The sequence below is a fragment of the Peromyscus maniculatus genome, chromosome 7 (genome assembly GCF_049852395.1).
Source record: "Peromyscus maniculatus bairdii isolate BWxNUB_F1_BW_parent chromosome 7, HU_Pman_BW_mat_3.1, whole genome shotgun sequence".
NCBI classification, from domain to species: domain Eukaryota; kingdom Metazoa; phylum Chordata; class Mammalia; order Rodentia; family Cricetidae; genus Peromyscus; species Peromyscus maniculatus.
Window position 1 is genome coordinate 93,679,151 of NC_134858.1, and position 19,105 is coordinate 93,698,255.

The window sequence follows — 19,105 nt, forward strand, 5'->3', positions numbered from 1 at the left end:
ACCATGTGTGTGCAGTGCCCACGGGAACCAGAAGGGGGTGCTCGTTAGATTTCCTGGAACTGGGAGATCCATGTGAGCCTCCATGTGGGTGCTGGGAATGGAATCCAGGTCCACTGTAGAAGAGCAGCCAGTGCTCTTAACTGCTGACTCATCTCTCCTGTTCCAACTGGTTTCCTTCTTTCTTTTTCTTTCATTTGTTGGTTTTGTTGAAACAGGACCTCCTTATGTGGCCCTGGCTGTCCTATAATCCACGTGTAGACCATGTTGGCCTTGAACTCAGAGATCCTCCTGCCTCTGCCTCCCCAGTGCTGGAATTAAAGCTGTGCGCCACCACAGCTGGCAATTTGTATCTTTCTAATGGCTAAGGAAGTTTAATATCTTCCTGCGCACGCTTACCATCTGTATATTTTTCTTGGGAAATGCTTGTTTACTGGTTTGCTCATTTTTACATTTTAAATGGGATTGTTCATTTGTTGGTTGAGCTTTCTTTGTATATTCTGGATCTAAGTCTGTGGGATATTGATAGGCAGCTATTTTCTATTAATGTATGCTTTGTAATTTCGTTTTGCTCTCTCTCTCCCCTCCCCTTCTCTCTCCCTTCTCTCCCTACCTTCCTCTCTGCCCTTTCCTTCCTTCCCCCTTCCTTCCCCCCCACCCCTTGGGCTCCCACCTACCTCCCACCTCCCCTACTCCCCACCCCCGGCTCCCTTCCCCTCTCCCCTCCCTTCTCTGATTTTATGACACAGGATGGCCTTGAACTATCCACATAGTTGGAGATGAACTTGAACTCCTGAACTTCCTGCTTCTGCCTCCCAATTACTAAGATTATAGGCATGTACTACTACTAGTTCATTTGCCTTTTATCTTGTTTATTTAGGTTTTTGAAGAAAATGTCTCCCTGTGTAGTCCAGACAGGTCTAAAACATGTGATTCTTCTGTCTCTACCTCCCAGTGTTAGGATCACAAGTGCGTGCCACTATGCTTGGCTAGCCTTTTTCTCTCTCTTTTAGTGTACCCTCGTTGTTAATTTTGAGGCATGGTTTTGCTGTAGCCCAAGCTGGCCTCGAACTCACAGAGATCCACCTGGCTCTGCCTCCCGAGTGCTGGGATTACAGGCGTGCACCACCACCGCCACCACCGCCCGGCTGCTCAGGCTGTTCTTAAGCTTGAGGAGCCCCTGCCGCTTCACTGGCATTAGAGCCCTCCTCCGCCATGCTTTTCTCCTCCTCTTTTCAGAAGTTTTCTCTTTGTTTTCAACAAAAACGTTTAAAGAAATCTTTTGTATCTTCATTACAAAACACCTTCACTGTAGAAATCTTGAAGAGTGAATGTAAAACTAAAATAAGTGTAAACCCCTCTGTAAATGCGTCAGTACTGAGTTGGTGTTGATAGACAGCTGTCTATTTCACTCATGGACTTCCTTTTCAGCATTTGGGGGTGAGGTGGAGAAGGAACCCATGGTTTTGCACATACCAGTGTTGAGCTATACCTAGCTCTCTTTTTGAACAGTAAAAAATAATTAAATGCAATTATGTTACTTATTTTAACCAGTAGTCTTGAGATGCAGCTATGGTCAGCTTGGTCTGATTCCACTCACTAACCCTTCTGTTTTCATGACTAGGTGGAAAATGTGTACCCTCAGCCTGGCTGGGTTGAAATCGATCCTGATGCTCTCTGGGTTCAGTTTGTCACCGTAATAAAAGATGCTGTCAAAGGTACGGGATTTACAAAAAGACTGTAGTCTGCAGTGGACTCTTTCCTGATGAGCTTTCCTCAGATTTGGGGAGAATTTTGTGGATTTCTATTTATAATATATATACAAAATATACACAAACTTATAAATATATGCATACAAATGTATATAAACACATATATATTATATATTATTTATCAGAGTATCATTTTATATATGGTCTTTATATTATATATCATTTATCTTATCACATATATATGATTTTATATATGTAAAATATATATAAAATATGTTGGAGGAGGTGTTGGTTTCCCAGTGTTTTGCTGGAAGATTTATGGTTTACAGTCAACTATGTTGTCAAGGAAAAGTAACAGCAGCCCTGTCTCAGTTTGCCCCCTTTCCACTATAGGATAAATAAACGCCCCAGGTTACAGCTAGGGCTCATCAGGTTTCCTGGTGGCTGCAGCATCCAGGGGGTTGGAAACTGTTACCATGCACTGTTCTGTCTTCACCAGTCCACAACCCCTTGACCTTTATTGCAAGATAACTGGTTTTTCCTGCATGGTCCCTTGGTGCAATGTGCTGGGGTCACGTACCCGTTGTAACGCTTGAGTCAACTTGAGCTACTTAGGAGATCCTGTCTTGAAAAAGAAAAAGAAGACCATTTGTTGCACGAATCCTAAATGGTCTTATAGTAAAAAACTTGGAGCCAGATATCAGGGTGAAAGCTGAGAGATCAGAGAAGCAGAGCAAGCCACAGCTACCACCTCTTACCTCACCAACCCCTCAGCCTGACAGAGCCTCTGCAGGAGAGCGAATTCCTGTCTCCTCCCGCCTTATATTCCCTTCTCTGCCCAGCCATATCACTTCCTGTCTCAACCTTGCTAGTGCTGGGATTAAAGGTGTGGGATCCCAAGTGCTGGGATTCAAGGTGTGTGCCACCATGCCTGGCCTCTGTGGCTAACTCTGTGGCTGGTTCTGTCCTCTGATCTTCAGGCAAGCTTTATTTCTTAGATTACAAATATATCACCACACCGATTAGAGATGGTTCAGTTGTTAAGAGCCCTTGCTGCTCTTTCAGAGGCCCTAACTTGGCTTCTCAGCACCAACATCTGTGACTTACCACAGCTGGAACTCCAGCTCCAGGAGTTTGGGCCCGTGTGGCTCTGCAGGTAGTGCGTTCACACTCACACACGTATATGTAATTTCTTTTTAAAGAAGGAAGAAGGTAAACAACTGTGTTTAGTGTAATGTTTAAGAACGCTGCAAATTTGGGGGGACTGGATTGTTTTGCCTATTTGTCTTTTTAGTTTTTACTATTTCAGAATTCATTTTACCAATTGCAAGAATAAAGGGTTGATGGATAGCTCAGTGGTAGAAAATGTATGTACTTAGCATAATACCCTGCTTTTGGTCTTGGCAAGGGCCGTACAGTGAACATGTGTATACTCCTCTGCTAGACTGTCAGTTAGGTTGTTAGTAATGTTATTAAACACTCTGACCCAAATCAACTTGGGGAGGAAGAGTTTATTTCATCTTACAATTTAGAAGTCCGTCCATCATCATTCAGGGAACTCAGGGCAGGAACTCAAGGCAGGAACCTGGAGACAGGAACTGAAACAGAGGCCATGGTGGGGTGATGCTTACTGGTTTGTTCATCTTGCCCTAAACACCCAAAACACCAGCCCAGGAAAGACTACCACCCACAGTGGCCTGGACCATCCCACATGAATCATTGGTCAAGGAAATGCCCCACAGGCTTGCCTTCAGGCCGATCTGATTGATGCAGGCATTTCTCAGTTGAAGTTCTTTCTTTCTTAGGTGACTCGAGCTGTGTTAAATCGACAGACTAACCAGTGTGATATAGAAACATAGTTTTGCTTTGTTTATGGTTCTATGCAAAGTCCCTTTTCTGAGCTCTTTGGCCAGTTGTGATGTAAGCTGTCACACCTGAACATTACAAGATGATCCCATAGGATAGGGGTGCCTCCTTTGTGACTAACATACAGTCCTCACATTCCGTAGGAATACACATTAAAACTACTTTCTAGTACTCACTCTTCAGGATTCTCTTAAAAGGTAACCTTAGCCAGGTGGTGGTGGTACATACTCTTAATCCCAGCACTTGGGAGGCAGAAGCAAGCGGATCTCTATGAGTTAGAGGCCAGCCTGGTTCTACAAAGTGAGTTCTAGGATAGTCAGAGCTATTACACAGAGAAACCCTGTCTTGAAAAACAAAGCAAAAAGATTACTTTATTTTCAGTCTGGAAACCAAGCATGTGAGGCATTTCATGTAGCTATTGGTCTGTTCTGTCATCTGGCACACACTCTTTTTGAGATTGACAGTTACTTTTTTTTTTATTTTGAGACAGGGTTTCTATGTGTAGTTTTGGTGCCTGTCCTGTATCTCGCTATGTAGACCATGCTGGCCTCGAACTCACAGAGATCTGCCTGGCTCTGCCTCCCTAGTGCTAGGATTAAAGGCATGTGCCACTGCCGCCCGGCAGTTACATTTTTTTAAAGGATGTATTTATTTTTATTTTATTTGTATGGGTGTTTTACCTTCATGTATGTCTGTACACCAAGTCTGTGCCTGGTGCTTGTGGAGGCCTGAAGCATTCCCTGGAACTGGAATTATAGACTCAAGTTGTAAGTCTCCCTGTGGGTGCTGGGAATCGAACCCGGGTCTTCTACAAGCGCAACTGTGCTCTTAATCACTGAGCCATCTCTCTAACCCTTTTTCATTGACCTTTTTCAAAAGGACAGGCCAGTGTAGTGGACCATTCCTTATTTTGAGTTGTCTGATTCCTCATGATTAGATTCAGGTTAAACATTTTTGGAAGAAATACTGTGTAGGAGGTGATACATTTTTCTTAGTACTCATGTGAAAAAGAGTATTACAAGCTGAACTGTGGTGACATGCCATGGAATCCCAACACTGGGGAGGTTAAGAAAATCGAGGCCAGCTTGTACTAACTACATAATGAAACCTAGTTGCAAAGAAAAAAGGACATTACAAAAAACCACATTTCTATCTCAGGAGGCAGAGGCAGGTTGATCTGTGTGGCTTCAAGGCCACTCTGGTCTACAGTGTGTGTTCCGGGCCAGCCAGAGCTACATAGTGAGATCCAGTCTCAAAACAAAACCAAACAAAAACCCCATTTCTGTATTTTAGGAAATTTGATTCAAAAAGCTCAGGTTTTGGTCTTGTGAGGTAGCTGGGTGGTATACGGTGTTTGCCCAGCATGTGTGAGGCCATGGCTCCTATTTCCGGCAGGACAAAAGGCAAACAAAAAATTTAAAAACTGTCTAAGGATAGTGAGATGTCTTCGTGGGTAAACACACTTGCCACATGCAAGCCTGGCGACCTAAGTTTGGTCCCTGGAACCCATGGAAAGGTTGAAGGAGAGAGATATGTACCATGGCATGTACCCCCATCATAACCTCCCGCCCCCCTTTCATAACAAAACAACAGCTGAGTGCTGACTACTCCTCCAGAGGACCCGAGTTCACTTCAATAGCACCCATGTTGGGTGGCTCACGACTGCCTGTCCTGGGGTTGCCAGATCCCTCCTGGGCCTCCTCAGGCACCTTGCACACATGCTATACACACAGAGATGGATAAAAATAAATCTTTACAAAGTAATAACAAAGTAACAACAACCAAAGCCATAATGTTAACTGAGTGTGGAGGTCCACCACTTACTCCCAGCACTCAGGTTGCCTGGCAAGAGGATTGCTGTAGGGCTGGGTAATCTGTTCTGGGCCAGCCTAGGCTACAGAATTAGACCTGTCTCAGAAGAACAAAGCAAACAAAAAGAAAACTCATGTTTTTATTTTTATACTTAACATCTGTTTGTGTTGAAAAATATGATCTCAGCTTCAGCAGTTACTCTAATTCCCTGGGGATTTCCATTCAGCAGCATCAGGCAGCTTCTGTTATAATTGGTTATTGCCTAACTAAGATCCAGGTTTTTAGGATTATCAGGGGAAAAAAAAAGCCAGAGTGTGACTGAAACAGTATTTGTTTTTTTGTGTCATTTAAACATTCAAAAGGGCGTTTATTATTATTATTATTATTATTATTATTATTATTATTATTACAATATCTTTTTTCCTTTTAAGTAAAAATAATGCAAAATTTTTCTTAGGAAGACTTTGCTTATTAAGCTCAGACATCCTGGTTAGAGATTCCGTACCGTATTGTTACACAGTTCAACTTCACTGGCTTTTAACATGTCTTATCTGTCTTTACCTTTAGCTGCAGGAGTACAGATGAGTCAGATTGTTGGTCTTGGCATGTCCACGCAGAGAGCCACTTTCATTACGTGGAACAAGTAAGTGCTTTGTGTGGCCTGCACTGCTTGCGGGAGGGAGTTGGCTGCTCAGGGAACCTGTCCGGGGAGTTTTCAGTTTGTGAATGGAGGACAGTTGTGTTTGGCTAAGAGAGATTAGAGTGCTCGTCATCTGAACTTAACTGACTTAAGCCCAGCATGGCACACACGTCAGTAGTACATACAGTGAAATCAAAACCATGCAGAAAACGAGGCGGCAGAGTGGAACATACCTATAGTTCCAGCACTTGGGAGCCTGAGGCAGGAGGATTGCTTGAGGTGAGTCTGAGGGCAGCCTGGGCAACACAGTGAGTACCCATTTCAAAAGAAAGCTTGAAATCACAGTAAGGAGATGAAGTTCTCTGTTCCTCTCTTTTGGGTAAGTTGACTTTCCCAGTGAACGTGAAGGTCTGAAAAACTCACCTGAACTTGCAGCGAGTCAGAGGTCCTAACAGAGGTCAGACACACAGCTACATAGGACGATGCTCTCCGATTAGTGTAAGTCTCCGCAGCAGCTGAGGCGTGTGTGGTGTAGACACAGTGGCAGTACTGTCATAGCTTCCAGGTGATGACGCCTTTGCTGTTCCAACTTCATGTCAATCTGGACAACAAACCAGGGAGGAAGCGGAAGCGAAGATGTTAGTGGGTTGTTCTGGGGATTGGCTCTGGGGTCTCAAGGGGCCAGGCCAGTGCTCTGCCATCAAGTAGCTTCCTCAGCCCCAAATCAGTTTGTCTTTTGTTTTGTTTTGGTTTTTTAGCTTGTTTTTTAACTGTGAAGCCTGTTATTTTTAAATACTACCATATTTGTGGGGTTTTTTAATCTATTTTTAAAACAATAAAAAGGGCACAATGGTAGCATGTGCCTGTTGTCCTGGCACTCAGGGATCTGAGTCTGGAGGATTGCTTAAGTCCAGGAGTTCAAAACCAGCCTACCATTGTAGAGAAACATGTCAAAATGAAAGGAAAAACAAAACCATAAAATGTTTTTTGAATCAAAGCTCTGGACTCTGTCGGATGTCTTGAGCTTGGGCAGTCAGGCATAAAGGTGACAGGACGAGCTGAGCCTGAAGCTAGAATCAGGGTGAATTCCCAAGGATCTGGCTTTTGATTCTGTATTAGGCCAGAGGAAGAAATGTAGCCAGGCTTGGTGGCTCACACCAGTAATCCTGGCACTCACTGGCTGAGGCAGGAAGATGCTGTTACTAGTTCATGGCTAGCCTGGGCTATATAGTGAAACTGTGTCTCAAAAATAAACAAAAAACCATAATACTGAATCAATCTGAGTGAGCTGCAGACCCAGCCTGTGGCAGTTTGTATCGGGTGATTCTTTGCAAGATGGTGGATGTTTTGTGCATTGTAGGTGTCCCGCCCCTCAGGACAAACTCACATGTCTCCAGACATTGTAAAGTTGCTCTCACTTGAGGATTGCCAGCAGAAGTCTCCAGAAGCAGACGTATTATCTCTGGTAGACACTATGTGGAAGAGAGAAGTGATCCACGGGTTTACACTGAGGTTTTCTTCCCTCCCGTCCGTAAAGAGATTCAGGGCCAGGAGGACGCCTGACAGAGCACAACCAAGGCAGATGTGAGAAGTATATGATGGGGAGGTGAGGCTGGAGAGAGTTCCCCAGGAAAGGATTTGCAGGAGATAGCCCTATTGGTCAGAGTTCGAGATGAGGTCATTGGTCCCCTAAATTGTTTTCACCAGACCCGGGCTGCTCTGTCATCCCTGGCAGGAAGGCAAGTATTAGGCAACCGTTTTTCTTTGACAGTGGGGCAATACTTTAATTTTAGAAAAGCAGGTCAGCTCTGAGACAGTTCAGATACCGTACTGGTGTAGCAGTCTAACAGTTTATTGTTTGTTTTCTTTACTGCCCTTTTTTTTCCATCTTGAAATGTTTATATTTTATGAATTTTGGAAAAACTTTTGCAGGCAGAATCTGAAATATGAACATGTTTTAAAGGAATGTGTATGTATAGCCAGGCAGTGGTGGGCTCGCGCCTTTAATCCCAGCACTTAGGAGGCAGAGGCAGGTGGATCTTTGTGAGTTCCAGGCCATCCTGGGCTACAGAGTGAGTTCCAGGACAGGCTCCAAAGCTACACAGAGAAACCCTGTCTCGGAAAAAAAAAAAAATGTGTACAGCCCCATCCTTGTTTTATGATTTTATGATGAAATAATGGAGTCTTAGTCTGCCCACTGGGCAGTAGAGAACCATTATGTGTGTCCTGATGGCAATATCCACCCACTCCCCATAAACGGCAAGATGACCCCAGATTAGATAGCTCAGAGTGAGCAGGAAGTACAGCCTGTTCCACTGAGAGAAAGACAGACTGGGACCCATGCAACAGTCACTGTTGGCTCCAATCTGGTCAGCACCTTTCCTTCCTGTCTGCGGGGCCCCCCCCCCCGCCCCCTTGTGCACACATGCTTATGTGAGCACACATGTATAGAGGTCAAAGGTCAACCCTGGGTGTCTTCCTCTGTTGGTCTCCACCTTCGTCTTGAGTCAGGGCTTTCCACTGAACCTGGAGGTGACCAGTGGCTGGACTGGCTAATAGGCACCAAAGGGTCCTCCGGCCCCTGCCTCTCCAGCTCTGGGATTACAAGTACACACTGCATGTGGCTTATTGCCCACTGGCCATCTCCCTGGCTCTGTAGCTTTGTTTGAGATAAGCTCTCACTAAATAACCCAAACTGCCCTCAAATTTGTGGTAATCCTCTTGCTCAGCCTCCTGAATTCAGAGATTTGGGGTGTGAGCTATTATGTTGGGCTTTGCTTTTTTTTTTTTTTTTTAACCATAGTGCATTCCTGTCTTCATGGCCTTAGAAACTGATTTTCCTTGTGGTGTTCGTATCCAGAAGTTTAAAACTTTGAATTTCTTGTTTTCTCCTTGAGCTCCCTGCTCATACTCCCACAAGGTCAGGAAGCTCAGTGGTAACGTTTTTCAGTCCTTAATTTGTTCATATTCTTTGAGCTAAACCTTCTTTTTCTCATGTTTAGTCCATGGTGTACTAAGTTTGCTTTCTGCAATAATCGTAATTCGGATTTCCTCCATTTTGCTGCTTTTGAAAAATCACGACTTGTTTGTTTCTTCAGTTGCCGAGGGAGTCTCTCGGGGAGATTCTGCCAGCCAACCCCAGATCAGGGTGTGTGTGCCAATTAGCAGTGTAAAATGTGAGTCACACACTGGGATCACTCAGGAACTGCTGAGGTTCTCAGCCAGGAACTCTGTGCTGCTTGCGGAACCGGATACAAAGGGGATGCCCTCGGGGGATTTGTATTGGCCATTACCCTATGGAAACGGCTGTCCCGAGCCAAATGTGGCTGTTACTGTAGCATTTGATGTTCGTGTTAATGGTTATTACTAATTGTTTCTGACACCAAGGGTGTTAGCAGCTACAGAAAGGGGTCAAGTGTTACCAGGATTCAGTTCCTTTATGACACTGTCATTCATGGTCCTCTCTGTTTGCTGCTTTTATAGAGCTGAAACTAACCTAGTTCTGTGGTAAATGAATATTGGAGTATGTGCCAGTACTGGAGATCAGCTTCTAGATTGTTTTGTAGCGTGTTTTGAGTTCCTGGTTGATGCTGTGGTTCCGGGGAGCCAATTCCATTGTCCTTTCTCAGTGAAGCCTTCCCTTCCTCCCCACAGGCGGGTTGTCCCTAACTGATACTCAAGTGCCTGTATTTCTCCTTCGTGGGGCTTGTTCCTGTTGTCTGTAACAAATGGGGTGATTATTTATTTATTCGAGTCTCGTGGTAAAGGTAAAAGTATCTTCACCAGAGCAAAAGTGCCTGTGTTCTGTTCACCTCTCTATCTCTGTCTTCTGGAACTAATACCTTCAGAAATGTTTGCTGAACCCAGTAAGTGACTAGGGGTATGGGCGGCACAAGTGAATGGTGGAGTGATAGTATTAGGAGCTGAAGGTGGTTAAGTTGATGATGCAGAAAAAGACACAGAAAAAGACCTGTGCTCAGATAGAAAAGGTCGGGACCGGAGCCCGCAGCTCAGGTCCCAGGTTCAATCTCCAGCACTGTAAAAATAAAAAAAAATAAAAAAAAATAAGAAAGGAGAAATATAGTACACACCAGCAGGTAACTTGCAGGAGCCTCAGAAGAAGACAGCTTTTTCCTTCTGTATTTCTTACCTTTGTACTGTTACTGTAGTGTTGACCTAGGGTTTGCTAGATTTTTCTTTGCTTTGTCTTATTCTTTTGAAGAGAATTCTTTTGTAGCCCAGGCGGGCCTTGAACTCATCCTCCTACCTATTATTACTTGTGTTCCTGCTTGTGTTTGCCGCCACCACTGGAAGATAATTAATTTTGGATAGGGTCTTCCCTCTATCCCAGGTAGACCAGGCTGGTGTTGCATTCCTTACAGTCTTCCTGCTTTAGGCCTTCTAAATGAGATTGCAGGCACGTGTCACCGTGCCTGGCTTGGAGTTTTCTACTTTCTTTCTTTTAAAAATTTTTATTATTGGGAGCTGGACCTCTGTTTGATTCTCAGCACCCACAAGATGCCCAAGAACCACCTAATATGGCTAATGAACCCAATTCTAGGGGATCGATGACCTCCTCTGGCCTCTGCAGGCTCTGGGTGAATATCGTATGCAGACATATACAGACAAAACACCCATACACACACACACAGATAAGAAGAAATATTACTGCGTGTGTGTCTGTATGTGTGTGTGAATGTGTATGAGTGTGTCGCCGTGTGTGTGTGTGTGTGTGTGTGTGTGTGTGTGTGTGTGTGTGTGTGTGTAGGCACTTTTGGAAGTTGGTCTTCTTGACATAGAACTCAGGTTATTAGGCTTAGCTGCTCTGGCTTAACCTGCCCAGCCATCTCGCTAACCCTGGACTTTTCTTTATTGGAAAATAAAGAAAATGACATCTTAGTAGTCAGATTGGATACCAAGTTCTAAAGCTGAGAGATGTGGAGAGGCTGAGGAGTGCTGGAGATCTGCTGTGGGTCAGACGGTGATACATGATTGTATCGGGGTGAACGTGAGGAAAGGGGACCCATGGGCTTTTTGTTTGTTTCATGCTTTGTGAGACAGAGTCTTACTATGTAGCCCTGGCTGACCTAGAGCTCCCTGTGTAGACCAGGCTGGGCTTGAACTCGGAAATTTGCCTGCTTCTGTAGTGCTGGGATTAAAGGCATGTGGGACCAAGCCAGGCCTATTTGCTTTTTAAAACATAGAGCCTATCCCAAAGGCCTTTTCAGTAATTTTGTTGTTGAAAGTGTACATGTTACATTGTTTCAAAAGGACAGTCTTTCGGGTAAAGTCTATTCACAATCTGATACTATATGTTACATAATATTTCTGGGGTTGGGGGCGGGGCTTGGTTTATGAAACAAGGTCTGCTCTGTATCCCAGGCTCGCCTGAAACTCACGGCAGCCTGAAACTCATGGCAGCCGTCCTGCTTCATCCTCTCAAGTGCTGAGTAAGCCATGATCCAGTTAATGTCACAGAATTGTATGTCACATGTTCAATTTATGAAAACCAAGAGAATTCAATAGAAAGTTCCATTTACTTGATTGTATTTTGAAATTATAGTGTATCTTTTTTTTTTTAAATTTGTTTTCCCTTTTGGTAGTTTTTTTTTTTTTTCTTAATGCTACGGATTGGACCTGGGGCCTCACACATTCTAGCAAATGTCCTGCCAGTATCCCCAGTTCTCTGTGGCCGACCTTTAATATAGAATCTGATTTATACTTTACTGTTTCCGTCTCCCTTAGGAAAACAGGACATCATTTTCACAACTTCATTAGTTGGCAAGACCTAAGGGCAGCTGAACTTGTAAAATCCTGGAATAATTCTCTTGTACTAAAGGTAATTTTTTAAATCAAATGTTTTTATTTTTTTTCTATAAATGTCTCTTAACTGTAAGAGTCCCCTACCTTTTATGTTTTAGGACATTAAGACTAAAAGAGTCAATCACATATTTCCCCAAAAAAGTGAAAGGTAATACTAGCCCCGAGAAGCATTTGTGGTAGATTTACGTGCTTTACTACTGACCCTCAGGAAGGCTGGAGGGGGGTTGGGGTGGACATGATTAAGAGAATTTATGTTTCTGCCTGGGACAAGGGGAAAGAATTAGACTACATGGGTTGACCAATTTACATCATCGTTTCTAACTAAGTGAATGAGTATGACGTAGCTAGCCAGCAGACTTTCACAGCTCTTCACATGACACCCTGGTGCATTGTGGGCCACCCGTACAGGGTAGTGACGGCAGGCACAGTAAGAGCAGCATGTCCTGGCTGCTGTCACGTCATTTCTGTAAGTACCCCACACTCCCAAGTGTGCTGTCATTGAGGGAAAAGATGAAGCCGTTTTCTGGCCCCTCCCACAAGATGCAGCCTGCAGCATTTGGTGTTCTTACCGATACTCAGTCCTGCCGGTGTTGACTTCTGACGCCTGTGCTTAGATGCCTTCTTAGCTACAGTAGTGTTCTGAGCGGGTGCAGGATGGGTGTCTGTGGAGTTACGGGTGGGCCTCCACATCCTCGTGACACTTGTGTTAGTGCTGGGGATCAGAACTTCAGTCCTCTACGTGCACAATAAGCACCTTCACCTCTGAGCCAGCTCCTCCTCATTTAACATGGGGTCTCCGTTGTAGCCCCCGACTTAGAATTCGTCATGGCTGCCTTTGAACTTGTGGTCTTCCTACCTGTCTTCCAGGTACTGAAGTAGGTGCTACTACACCTGGCTCCATGTTGTGTTTTTGTTTGTTCTTAAAAAGTATTTTTTAAAGACTGACTCGTTTTTTGTTTTATGTGTCTGAGTGTTTTGTCTGCATGTATGTATGTCTGGGCAGCACATGTGTGCCCAGTGCCCACAGATGTCAGAAGAAGGTGGTGAATCCCCTGGAGCTGGAGTTACAGAAGATTGTCAGCCACCATCTGGGTGGTGGACCCAAACCCAGGTGCTCTGCAAGAGCGACAGATGCTCTTCACCCCGAGCCACCTCCCCGGCCTCTGTGTTTTGTTTTGTAAGAAACTGCTCAAGGGCTGGAGAGACGACTCGGTTAAGAGCACAGGCTGGCCGGGCGGCAGTGGCGCACGCCTTTAATCCCAGCACTCGGGAGGCAGAGCCAGGCGGATCTCTGAGTTCGAGGCCAGCCTGGGCTACAGAGCGAAATCCAGGATAGGCACCAAAAACTACACAGAGAAACCCTGTCTCAAAAAAAAAAAAAAAAAACACAGGCTATCTTCCCACAGGTCCTGAGTTCAATTCCTAGCAACCACATGGTGGCTCACAACCATCTGCAATGAGCTCTGGTGCCCTCTTCTGGGTGTGCAGGCAACATGCAGACAGAACACTGTATATGTATAAATAAATAAATCTTTAAAAAAAAGAAACTACTTAAGCTGGATATTGTGGCACAGGACTTTAATCCCAGTACTTGGGAGGCAGAAGCAGGTGGATCTCTGTGTTCAAGGCCAGTCAGGACTACATAGTAAGACCCTGTCTCAAATAAATAAATAAATAAATAGAAAAAGAAAATCAAGTACCATTAAATGTATTTTCTTAAAACTATCTCTTGTTCTTGAAACAGCTATTGCACGGTGCCTGCCGAGTCCTTCACTTTTTCAGTAGAAGTAAACTAATGTCCACAGTCAGTCGCTTCAGTTTCACCACCCAGCATGTCACCTTGAGATTGGTCTGGATTTTACAAAACCTGTCTGAGGTAAGAAAAGATTGTACGTGTGAAGAGGGGATCATGACGGTGGGGAAGGAAAGGCCAAAGAGTAAGAAGAACAGTAATCCAGCTGTTTGGGGGAAAGGAAGTACTCGGCAGCGGTACTGGGGCAACAGTAATCCAGCTGTTTGGGTAAAGGAAGTACTCGGCGGCGGTACTGGGGCGGAAGACAGCAGTCCTCACTTGGTTCCCGTGTTTAAAATCTTTGTCTTCTATCCTCGCACATGTAGGGGGGTGGGCACAACCAGTGTGCCACTCAGTGGTGTCTTGTGGGATAGACGTCTGTGTGGCACCACCTGGGTCAAGTGCTGTGGTACGCTGTGTAGACGAACTTCTAAACAGTCTTATTAAATAAGAAACACAGAGCCAAATACAGAGTTAAAGCAAAAGAGATCAGAGCAAGAGCCGCCTAGCTTTAGCTTACCACCAGCAGCAGCTTCCCCAGAGAGGGAGAGTTTCTTCCTGTCTGACCTGTCTTTTTATTGCCTTTCTGTTCTACTTTCTCATTGGCTCCAAACCCAACCACGTGACTTCCTTGTCGCTGCCTGTCTATACAGACCTCCAGGAACTCTGCCTGCCATGTGATCGGATCAAGGGCGTGTGCTACCACCGCCTGACTCTGCTCTGTGGCTCGCTATGACCTCTGATCTCCAGGCAAACTTTATTTATTAACATACACATAAAATCACATTTCAGCACAAATAAAATATCACCACACAGCTGAGCATGATGGTGAACACCTGTAACCCCAGCAATTGGAAAGCTGAGGCAGGAGACTGACAATAAGCTTGAAGCTAGCCTTGGCTACATTGGGGAGATGATGGAATGACATTCATGAAGGGGAAACACTACAACCTTCCCGTTACCTGTCAGTCTTTTAGTGAGTGTGTGTCCTGGCCTGTGACCGTCACAGGAGCTCAGTCAGCTCTTTGGGTGAGTCAGACATGCTACAGGGGACTGAACTAGGCTCAGGTAAAACCAAAGTTGGTCCGGCTCTGCAGAGCCGATGTTTTTGTTTGTTTGGTTGTTTGTTGTTGTTTTTGATTGCAGAGCAATTTTAAGGAGCACAGCACAATCTGGGCTTGTCTTACAGTGGTTACTTCATCCCCCCTACCAAAAGCTCAACCTCAAAGACGAGGGTCCCGGGCGTTGGTTCTTGTCTTACATTCTGCAGCAGTTCATCAGCCGCTCTGTCTGCTTTCCTCCCTGGCTCCTACTGTAGGAGAAGCTCTTCTTCATGTTTACCTGTGTTTCTAGTTTTCAGGACAAGGTGTTTGTCCTGTGATGTCAGCCCTGATGGATCAGTGAGGAACTGAACACGTGATTCCTTCTGCCTCTACCTCCAAAATGCTGGGGTTGTAGGTGTGCACTCCTGTGCCCTGGTATTTTTTCTGAATTAGAAAATCCCCATTTGAGAGCCTAGAGGCTGGGTCGCCTCAGTATTGTGCTCTTCTGAGGAGGAAGCCGGCATACCTTGGAGCCAGGGTCTGAATGGAAGTGAGACATTGAATTCTCTGTGGACTTTTTTGGTTTGTGGGGGAGTTTTGGTTGCATGTCTTGGTTTTATTTTAGTCAAACTTTAGTCTGCTTTTGATTTTTTTTAAAGGATAAGTGACGTATGTATGTATCTGCATTTTGAGTGTAAATGCTTTAAAAAAATAGACGTTTATGTCTTTCTCCAGATGACAGTCAATTCTGACGTCACTCTCCTCCCTTCCCCCTCTTTCCCACATTTCATACCCTTGTATTTGTTCTAATAAATGGTTGCTTTTCGAAAGAGAAAGAAGGAAGGCCCCCCCCCCTCCCCGTTGATTCCGGCCACCTTTGGCGTGTGAAGAACGTTGTATGTGGGGCCCACTTTGGTGTCACACTTTACTGTAGCAGTCCTGAGAAAATCAGCATGCCCCCTGCATGAAATTTGATAAGCAAATTCATAAAGCATTCCATTTTTTTTCTTTAAAGTTGTATATTGAAACAGTTTTAGAATAAAAATTTGACCTAACAGTTCTAAGTACGATATTACTTTAAAATACTTCGTGTTTAAGTGGCAGACTCTAGAATGTAATCTTCAAAATATTTGGAATAGACTCGGGTGTGGTGGTGTGTACCTGTTACCCGAGCATCATGGGAGATTGGTGCTGGAGGCTCATGAGAGCCCCAGAGATCAACTGGGCAGTACAGTGAGATTCCATTTCAAAAACTAATCATGGTAGATAACTTCCAAATGACACTCATTTTGGACCGTGTATCATTTTCCTTTCATGGATCATTTCTATTACCAAAATGTAATTCCTTTTGTTTCCATTAGATGTTATTTTTATTTTAGCTATTTACTTAAGTTTTTCTTCTTTAATTTCTGCTCTTTGCCCAAAGAAAACTCCCAAATGTGGGGGTTTTAAATATAAATGAAGATGGTTTAGTTGGTGAAGTTCTTACCACATGGCAGAAGGATCTGAGTTCAGATCCTGAGCACCCATATAAAAGCTCGGCACTGTGGCATGCATCTGCTGTCCCAGCACTGGGGTAGGCAGTGGAGACAGGCAGCGCTCTCTGACCAGCCGGTCTAGCCGAATCGGTGAGCTCCAGGTTCAGTTAGTGTTGTGTCTCAAAAAAAGTGGAGAAAGATAATCGATGCCAACCTCTGGCCTCCCCTCATATACACATGTGTAGATGGCGGACTGCATATGTACAGACATGTATCTACACATAAGTACGAATGCCCATGGGCATGTGGCAGTCCAGTAGAGAAGCAGTGGCCGAGACAGTGGCCACATGGGGGTCCCTGTAGGGTGCTGAGGAATGAGTTAGAGGTAAGGTGTAGGGGCGGCTTGGGCAGATGAGCACAGATGAGCTGAGGTAAACCATGTTTTAGGAAATTATTTTGTAGTCTGCTAATAATATCCAGAATTTCAACTTTTATATTATCTGGTTTAAAGGCATTCTGATACCTTTTTTTCCTGTGGCATGCTTTTGGCCTGCTGGTGGTGCTGAATGGCTAGAGAATACTGTTTTAGGTTCTGAGGACCTTTGTCACAGCTGCTCAGCTGTTGCAGCTTGAACAAACACAGCTGGATTCGAGTCAGACTTTACTTAGAGATTCTAAAATTTGAATTTTATATAATTTTTGTCATAAAATATATGTTCTTTTCAATGTCATGACACTAGATTCCTCACTAATTTTAAACCAACAATATTGAGTTTTTCATTCATAGAGACTGTCTGAAGTTGCCAAGGCAACTGTCTGAGTTTATGTCCAGTTACTGTGGTGAAATACCCTGACAAATACAACTTACGGCAGAAAGCGTTTATTCCAGCTTGTGGTTCCAGGTTCCAGTCCATCAGAGCAGGGGAGCTGCGTGGCAGCAGCTGGAGAAGTCTGGTCCCTTGGCAGCCTTCATCAGGAACCCAGGACAAAGAAGGCAGGAAGCTTTGCCAGGACTTAGCACACTTTCTCTCCTGCTTTGGTGTTTTGGTTTTTTTAAGACAGGGCCTCTCTAATTCTGGCTGTCCTGGAACTCTCTATAAAGACCAGGCTGGCCTAGAAATCACAGAGATTCACCTGCCTCGGCCTCAAGCGCTGTAATTCCAGTTCCTGGGAATCCAACACTATTTTCTGGCCTCTATGGATAGATTCCAGGCACATATTTCCGTTCAGGCAAGCAAGCACTCGTCCATGTAAAATAAAAATAGATCTTTAAAAATGGCTTAGAGCTGGAGATGTAACTTAGACGATTAAATATTTGCTTAGTACAGCCAAGGACTGGGTTCAATCACCAGCCCCAGACAGAGCAAAGGTGTGTGGGCGGGGGAGGAGTGTAATTTAGTGCCAGAACACTTGATTAGCCTGTCTGAGGCTACATGGTCTATCCTTAGCCCCACAGAAACAAAACAAATGGTAATTAACATTTTGATCAAAGAAATAATACCCAGGTGTGGGCTTCCCACCTACCTACGGTCTGGCAATGATCCAGCATTCATCTGCAGGGGATCTGTGTAGCATGAATCTTAAGGAGTCTTATTAATAAAACAAACCCAAGGCCAGTTTTTGGGGTGAATGCTGGAAGATCAGAGAAGCAGAATAAGCCATAGCCACCCCATCTTGCCAATTCCTCAGCTGATCCTGTTTCCTCAGACTGGATGGCTGTCTGTTGAACTGTGCTACTCAAAAGCCTAAAAGCTTAACCTGCCTAGTTCCTGGTTTTCACGCCTTATATACCTTTCTGCTTTCTGCCATCACTTCCTGGGATTAAAGGCTGGCTTTCTGGGATTAAAGGCATGTGTCACCATGCCTGGCTGTTTCCAGTGTTGACCTTGAACTCACAGAGATCCAGGCGGATCTCTGCCTCTGGAATGCTAGGATTAAAGGCGTGTGTGCCACCATTTTCTGGCCTCTGTATCTAGTGGCTGTTCTGTTCTCTGACCCCAGATAAATTTATTAGGGTGCACAATATTTTGGGGAACACAATATCACCACAAATCTATAAAGTTCCTCCCATTCCCTGGCACTTACACATCCCTCTAGGCTGCAGTCATCAGGAAAGGGGAAGAAGGTGAGTGACCTTAAAAAAAACTATCTTAGGAAATGATGACACAGACCGACAGGTTAGTCTTCTTTCTAATGCTTTCCTGAGAAGCCATTCAGTGCCCCGAGCTCCTTTTGATTTGATGTATGGAAGCCTTTTGTGTTAAGAACTTTTCCACTGCCCCTAGGGGCGTGTGTGTGTGTGTGTGTGTGTGTGTGTGTGTGTGTGTGTGTGTGTGTGTGTATGTGTGTATGTGTGTGTGTGTGTGTGTGTGTGTGTATGTGTGTGTGTGTGTGTGTGTGTGTGTGTGTGCGCGCGCTTGTGCCCCATGTGGGTACTTCTGGAGGCCAGAAAAGCACATTGCATCCCCTAGGGCTGGGGTTCCAGGTGGTTGTGAATGAGCGCCTCAGGAGTGCCTGATGTGTGTCTGTCTCAGGAAGTTCTCTTAGCCACTGAGCTGTTTCTCTCCCCTTCTTCCCTCCTCGTTTTTAAGTTTAAAAGTGTTGTTTTTGTTGTTGTTATTTGACAATTTCAGACATCATTGTTTACATCATTTCTACCCCTGCCTCTCTTCGCTCTGACTCTTCCCATGTCTTTTTCACTCGTCTCAAATTCATGCCCTCTTCTCTAATTATTATTGTAATAGACATTACATATGCACATACATATAAGTACATATGTATGTGCATGTATTTAGGGCTCACCACTTGGGATTAGATAACCTTTCAGGGGACTGGTGCCCAGAGAATACTGATTCTTCCTTTCTCGACAGCCAGCGTGTGTAGCTCTTCATCTAGGCATGGGGACTGTGAGATTTCCCCCATCCTCGTAGGCATACAGTGCC

The 19,105-nt window shown here is 44.6% G+C and overlaps 1 protein-coding gene across 1 annotated transcript in view; it reads left to right on the top strand.

Moving 5' to 3' along the window:
* Gk5 (glycerol kinase 5) overlaps window positions 1-19,105 on the top strand; it is a 66,738-nt gene that overhangs the window by 10,009 nt on the left and 37,624 nt on the right. Inside the window, exons 2-5 of the mRNA XM_076576840.1 lie at window positions 1,622-1,715; window positions 5,955-6,030; window positions 11,773-11,866; window positions 13,595-13,726. Of these exons, the coding sequence (XP_076432955.1) occupies window positions 1,622-1,715; window positions 5,955-6,030; window positions 11,773-11,866; window positions 13,595-13,726 (396 nt within the window). The remainder of the gene's footprint in view (window positions 1-1,621; window positions 1,716-5,954; window positions 6,031-11,772; window positions 11,867-13,594; window positions 13,727-19,105) is intronic.